The sequence below is a fragment of the Otolemur garnettii genome, unplaced genomic scaffold, assembly GCF_000181295.1.
Source record: "Otolemur garnettii isolate 467f Iridium unplaced genomic scaffold, OtoGar3 scaffold00134, whole genome shotgun sequence".
NCBI lineage: Eukaryota > Metazoa > Chordata > Mammalia > Primates > Galagidae > Otolemur > Otolemur garnettii.
In genome coordinates this window covers 2,796,748-2,803,784 of record NW_003852529.1, presented here as the reverse complement: position 1 = coordinate 2,803,784, position 7,037 = coordinate 2,796,748, and the positions used below count along the sequence as shown (strand labels likewise).

At 51.4% G+C, this 7,037-nt stretch overlaps 1 protein-coding gene across 4 annotated transcripts in view; it reads left to right on the top strand.

Moving 5' to 3' along the window:
- Positions 1-4,120: 4,120 nt before the first annotated feature.
- The window catches only part of RAD9A (RAD9 checkpoint clamp component A), a 7,224-nt gene continuing 4,307 nt past the window's right edge, over positions 4,121-7,037 (top strand). For 2 of the 4 annotated variants that reach the window (XM_023518350.1, XM_003798325.3), the window contains exons 1-5: positions 4,121-4,235; positions 4,319-4,389; positions 4,805-4,933; positions 5,833-5,947; positions 6,031-6,130. In XM_023518350.1, the coding sequence (XP_023374118.1) occupies positions 4,202-4,235; positions 4,319-4,389; positions 4,805-4,933; positions 5,833-5,947; positions 6,031-6,130 (449 nt within the window). In that variant the 5' untranslated portion in view covers positions 4,121-4,201. Of the gene's footprint in view, positions 4,236-4,318; positions 4,390-4,804; positions 4,934-5,832; positions 5,948-6,030; positions 6,131-7,037 lie in introns of those variants that run through there. The other 2 variants (XM_023518352.1, XM_023518351.1) reach the window with 2 other exon arrangements.

Here is a 7,037-nt window from a genome sequence, read left to right as displayed (position 1 = left end):
TTCTGCCCCAACCCAAGAAACCTCAGAACCTCTCACAGTGCCTGGACCGCAGACCTCTGCTCTGTGACACTTCTTTGAGGAGCGTTTCCTCCTGGGTTCCTTGTGTGGATTCACCCTGGCTCCATCCAGGCTGATGACTTGTGTCCAGCTGTGACCCTATGACATTGTGAGGATACACTTGGGGAGGGCAGAGCACAGCAACCACAGAATAGGTGTCCTGACAGATGCTCAAAGCTCTGTACACATTAGCCAAATTGATCCCTACAACAGCTCTCTGTTGATACCTTCAATTTATAGATCAGGGAACTGAGTTCTGGAAAATATAAGCAACTCATCCACTTTCACTCGGCCTGTTAAGTGATAGAGCCAGGATTCTGATGTAAAATCACATTCTTATCCTCAACCTCATCCTGGGTTCAAATCTTGTGCCCTCTCTGAATCCTTTACTCTTCAGTCATTCAACAGACTCACCAAATCTATCCCACATTCACACATTGTCTGACTACTGGGAGAAATGCCAGGGAACAAGAAAGGCATGGGCAGGGCTTGGCAAGGGGCTGGCAATGCCTGGCATGCCACAAACTCATCACAGGAAGGCTAAGTAGCACTCCACCAGCTTAATGGTCCTCCATGTATAGCTCCCTTGCCTGCCTGGTTACCCCAGAGTAACCACACAAATGCCATTTTCTGCCTGTGCAGAGACTAGATCAAGACAAACCAGAGAGAACTTCCAACCCAAAATTCCTCTGCCCTTCTGCCCATTAGTTACCCAAATCTGGCAAAATGCCGACTACAAGATATCCTGTCTGTGCTCATCTCTGTAGTCCTTGTGTGAGGAGGATATCCTGCGGCAGGACAGAGTAGTGCCTGGCGAAATGATGACTTCTTAGCAAATGGGCTTCTTTGGTTAGCTTGTTTCTCATTCCTCACCTCCCTCAAACTGTTTCTTCAAGAAAGCCCTCCCTGATACTGCTGACCAGCTCTGCACAAGGACATGCCCATGTTGTCATCATTCCTGTCCCTTCTCAAAGGTGTAATTTCACATTCAATTTGGTGGTTCTTTGACTGATGTCAGTTTCTCCCCACTAGATTGTAGTCCTCCCCAGTTCAGGAGCCTTGGCTCTCTTGAAGGTGCAATTCCTCAAACTTCTGCTCAGAGCCTTGGCACTGGGCATTCCTTCTACCTGAAGTGCTCCTCCCCACATGTCTGCAGGGTTCACTCCCTCACCTCCTTCACCCTCCACTCAGATGTCCAATTTGCAGTAACAGTTCGTTCAAGGCTCCTCTCTGGGTCAGTTTCTTCCTCAACATAATGAAGCTGCAGGGACCGTGTAAGGATGTGCAAGCGTGCGCATATGGGGAGGGGAGCAGATATGCGGTGGAAGAAGGTGGTTGTCGTTCGAATTATTACAATAATTACCCGTTGGGGAGTTTCTTCTCTTTGTCTACCACTTCTTACCCAACTGATTAGGTCTGAAGTTGCAAGAAGACCCAAGCTTGAGACCTTGGTATTCAAAGAGTTTCTGTGTCCTTTCCCCCATGCCTAGGGCCTTGACCCAAAGACTTCAAGGCCATGGGACTCTGTAGCCTCCTAAGTGTCAGGGGGAAGAAACAGGACCCTGTTAATATTCACGGCCTTCCCCTCCCTTCCGTTCTAGAGAGACTTGGCACCTGTCTCTTGTCCCAGTTAGGCTGCTGAGGTAATGGGGATGGAGCAGAGGTGGGCATGGTGGGAAGGCTTTGTTGGTTTACATGGCGGAGGAGAAGATCTAAATAAGCGTGCATGTGTATGAGATGATGCTGAAATGTGATAAGCTCTGTGGCTAACACAGGGCAAGGGCCTACCTACCAAGAGAGCACAGGGCTGGGTGGGGGCAGAGAAGGCTTAGCCAAGGACGAGCAACTGTGGCAGATCACTGAGGAGATAAGTGAGAAGTGAAAAGATCATGCCAAGTGGTGGGAACAGCATGTGCAAAGACCCACAGATTGAAGAGAAAGTGGCAGGTCTGACTGGCAATTGATGGGAGGAGATGGGTGAAACTGTCCCCTACAGGTTTGGGGTAGAGCTTGGATTTTATGGCAACCATTGAAACGTGTAAACAAGGGAGAGGCATGACACACAGACATTTTAGTAATTTTGCTGCTGTTAAGATAGTGGACTGGAAGTGCTAGGGTGAAAGCAGGAGACCACTGAAGGCTCTTACACTTTGTACAGGTTGAAAAGATGGTGGCCCAAGTCAGGTAGTGGCTGTGGAGATGGAAGGGAAGAGCAAAGTGGCTATGTATCCAGGAGGCAGAGACGTCAGGATCTGCTGAAGGGACTATACCAGGGGTGAGGAAGAGGGTAGGTCAAGGGTGAGTCCCAACTTGCTGAGCTGAATGGCTAGGTAAAGGAGGTCCCATTACACTGATCCTCCTGGAGGGGGAAAGGGAACAATAACTTCCTCCCCCAGAAGTGTAGGGAAGAGGCAAAGATTGGTGACAGGGAGGAGTTGATGGGAATCAGATGGAGAAATAAGGTATATGCATGTACTGAAATTATCATATGTAAAACATGTATAATTATTATGTATCAATAACTCTTTACAAATGAGGCTGGAGGACAAAGGGTCAGAGACAAATCTATACGCTGCACTACTGAGGGGGCCAGAATGGCAAGGCACAGGCCAGCCCTAAAGGAACCAAAGGGATGCCCAGGGCCCTTGAAGGACCCACAGAGATTTGTGAGGAACCAGGGGTCAGTGAGTCCCTGGGGGACTCCTTTCTACTTTATACATGTGGGACTTGCCCAGGGCAAGGGGAAGACCCAGCTAATGAACCCCCTTCTTTCTGGGGTCTTTTAAAACTGCACATAACTGGGCAGTGTCTGTGGCTCAGTGAGTAGGGAGCCAGCCCCATATACCAAGGGTGGCGGGTTCAAACCTGGCCCCGGACAAACTGCAACAAAAAAATGGCTGGGCGTTGTGGTGGGCACCTGTAGTCCCAGCTACTCGGGAGGCTGAGGCAAGAGAATCGCCTAAGCCCAAGAGCTGGAGGTTGCTGTGAGCTGTGACGCCACGCACTCTACCGAGGGTAACAAAATGAGACTCTATCTCTAAAAAAAAAAAAAAAAAAGGCACATAACTTAGCCCAGACACAGTGGATTATGCCTGTAATCCTTGCACTCTGGGAGGCCAAGGCTGGTGGATTGCCTGAACTCGGGAGTTCCAGACCAGCCTGAGCAAGAGAGACCCCCTCTCTAAAAATGGGTGCCCATAATCCCATACTCAGGAGGCTGAGGCAAGAGGATCTCTTGAGCCCAAGAGTTTGTGGTTGCTGTACACTATGATACCAGAGCACTCTAACTAGGGCAACAAAGTGTCTCCAAAAAAAAAAAAAAAAAAAGCACATAACAACATCCACCCTCCTAGAACGTTTCCAGATCTTCCAAGTAGTGCCCGGCATCATCCTGGCAGCCCCACTCCCCTCCCTGAGAGTGCAAAGCCCAAGCACCGCTGAGCCTTTACACTTGGTTAGTCCCTCTGCCTTCTATCCCTTTCTATCCCAGGACTCTTCTTTCTCCAAGGATCAATGAAGACAATCAATAAAGGGTCCTCGAAGCCAGAACGAACAGCCCGCTCCTACAGCAGGTTGCTTTGACCTATTTTTACAGCTAGCGATTGCTGTTTGCGTCTGAGTCCCCAGTCCAGACTTGATGAGGTTGGTCAGGCTTTGACCCTGCACAGACGCCCAGAAAATGTGTACTAAGTTAGTGACCAGGAGGGCTTGCCCCCACATCTCTGACTCCGACTCCGAGTCCAGGACTCTGTCCACTGCAGCAGGCAGCTCGAGCTCTGGAGCTGCATCCTCTCAGCACTTCGCGTTCGGCGCGCCCTGCCCCGCAGCCCTGTACCCCCGGAGTATGAAGGGCTGGAAAGCCAGAAGCAGCCGGCTAGGAGATTCCAGTTCACGTGACGAGGACCACCCTAGGAAACAGACTCCGTCACGTGATCGCAAGGCCTTGCAAGCGTCTTCTCACGTGACTGAGGCGCCTGCATGTGGACCAATAGAAAGGCGGGGGCGGGCTGCCGGCGGCGGTGCGCGCGAAGGGAACCTCGGGCGTTCAGGGCGGCCGCTGAGACCTGCAGGAGTTATGTGTAGCGGGCTAGCCTTCTCCCTCAGCCGAGTCTTAGGCTAGGCCCAGGTTCGGAGTTGGGTCAGCATGAAGTGTCTGGTCACCGGCGGCAACGTAAAGGGTGAGTTTGGGCTGGCCAGGCGGCGGGGGCACGTGAGTCGGCCGGAGGCGCCACCCTGACCCTTTCTGCTCTCCTCCCCGCAGTGCTCGGCAAGGCCGTCCACTCCCTGTCCCGTATCGGGGACGAGCTCTACCTGGAACCCTTGGAGTACGGGGTGAGGGGCTGGGGTACGGGGGAGGTGGGGTGCCAACCTGGCGCCGGTAACCCAGACTCCAGTCTTGCTTCCACCAGGCAGGATGACTGGGGCAGATTTGTCTGCTGAGTTGGGGCATCGGCTTGGGTTCCGTCATCTTTTCAGGCTGGTGTACGAATTGGGGGTGGTGGTGACGTGGACGTAGAGCTATCTGGGGGAAGAGCAGGGTGCGCGGACCCTCCACTGTGGAGGCAGTGCTGAGGCTCACTCTGCAGAATTCCTGAAAAGATGCTCGCTGACTCCTAGAAGGAGGGTTTCAACAGGTGTTGGTGGAGTGGGAGGATCATAGAGCGAGTGTGTGAGCAAAAGCAGGCTGCAGGGCTGAGCTTGACGCTGTGTCCTGACCACATCCCTCTCCCTGCTTTTCTTGGCCCAGCTCTCTCTCCGGACTGTGAATTCCTCCCGCTCTGCCTATGCCTGCTTCCTCTTTGCCCCCCTCTTCTTCCAGCAGTACCAGGCAGTCACCCCTGGTCAGGACCTGCTTCGCTGTAAGATCCTGATGAAGGTGAGGACCTTCCCTCTACAGTGGCCCCAGCTGTGGAACCCTATGCAAAATGCAGTGAGGGGCTGGGCACAGTGGCTCACACCTATAATTCCAGCACTTTGGAAGGGAGGATTGTTTGAGGCTAGGATTTCAATACCATCTTGAGGAACATAGCAAGACCCTGTCTCTACAAGAAGTAAACAATTAGCCAGGCATTGATGCACACATCTGTGGTCCCAGCTCCTTGGGAGGCTGAGGCAGGAGGATCGCTTGAGCTCAGGAGTTTGAGGTTGCTGTGAGCTAGGGTGCCACTGTATCTTGTTCAACAGAGTGGACCTTGTCTCAAAAATAAATAAATTGAGTAAATAGAAAGTACTGAGAGGCATAATAAAGACATCCAGGCTGGGTGCTGTGTCTCACACCTGTAATCCTAACACTCTAGGAGGCTGAGGTGGGTGTATTACCTGAGCTCAGGAGTTTGAGACCAGCCTGACCAAGAGTAAGACCCCCATCTCTACTAAAAGTAGAAAAATTAGTCAGGCATGGCAATTGCCTATAGTCTCACTTACTCAGGAGGTTAAAGCAAGAGGATCACTTGAGGCCTGGAGTTTGAGGTTGCTGTGAGCTATGCCGCCATGGCACTCTACCCAGGATGACAGAGTGAGACAGTCTTAAAAAAATTGTCCAAAGAGGAGACCTAAGAGAGTGGGGATATTCAGGTTGTCAAGAAAGATAAAAGCAGTTCTTTTAAGGCATTTCAGGCAGAGGGAACAACAGGAAGAAGGCCCAGAAGTTTGCAAATGTCCTGCATGTTATGGGAGTCCCTTTCTCAGTGTTACATAATGGGCCAGGGCTTACATGGGACTTGAGAGCTGGTTGGTGGAGGTGCAGCACGGGCTGATATGTATTCCCCAATACAGTCCTTCCTGTCCGTCTTCCGTTCACTGGCGATGCTGGAGAAGACTGTGGAAAAATGCTGCATTTCCTTGAATGGCAAGAGCAGCCGCCTGGTGGTCCAGTTGCACTGCAAGTATGGTGAGTGGGCAGCTGGTCAGCCAAAGGGTCCGTAAGTGGGAGGAGGTCAATAAGGCCCACTGAGACCCTGTCTGCTCATCCAGGGGTGCGGAAGACTCACAACTTGTCCTTCCAGGATTGTGAATCCCTGCAGGCCGTCTTTGACCCAGCCTCATGCCCCCACATGCTTCATGCCCCAGCACGGTAAGCACACCCAGCCACAAGCTCAGCCCTAAGTCTCTCACTTCCCTCTTAGGGTCTTGAGGGTCAATTTAAGAAGGCACTTCCTCTGTTTTTCCTACATAGTCTCTGGGAAACTCAAAGACATCATACATCCCAGTGTGTGTACAGGTCCTTATTTGTCTGTGTAGTGGCAGAGGCTGACGTGGAGGTGGGGCAGGTCCCCCCTGTTATCGTCTTTAGGGTCCTATAAAAATCATACCTATTTCAGTTCTTCCAGATAGCACGTCTCTAGACTGCCATCAAATTTCTTGTCTGGCCTGAGTAACCTTGTGGCTCAAAGGGTCAAACTCTTCCCTGGCCTAGTCCTCTTTCTAGAAATGGTTTCCTATTCAAGGGCTAGGATCTGTCTGGAATGTAGTAGCTTTGAGGAGTCCCTAGGCCAAGGCAGATGGCTGGGTGGTGGTGGGGTGTTGTGCACTAGGAAGGCTGCCTGGGCAGGCAGAGTACCATGGGCTGTCAGAGGCCAGAGAAATGGGTACTCCAGCAAAGGTCCCTGGCAAGGCCAGCTCAGAAAAAAGTAGGCTCTCGCCCTCCCAGTACTGGAGACTACCTGAGGTCCCATTCATTTCTCATGGTGACTAAAGGTCCCTTTGGACCCTGACATCTGCTGCTGTTGAGCTAACACCACTTGGGACTAAGGGAGTAAAAGAGGACAAGCTATCACCCTAGTTTGCACTATTTTTTTCTTTTTATAAATGAGCAAGTTTCTTTTTCATATAAACCATTTTTTAAATTTATTTATTTTAGAGAGAGTCTCACTTTGTCACCCTTGGTAGAGTGCCATGGCATCACAGCTCACAGCAACCTCCAGCTCCTGGGCTTAGGTGATTCTCTTGCCTCAGCCTCCCAAGTAGCTGGGACTATAGGC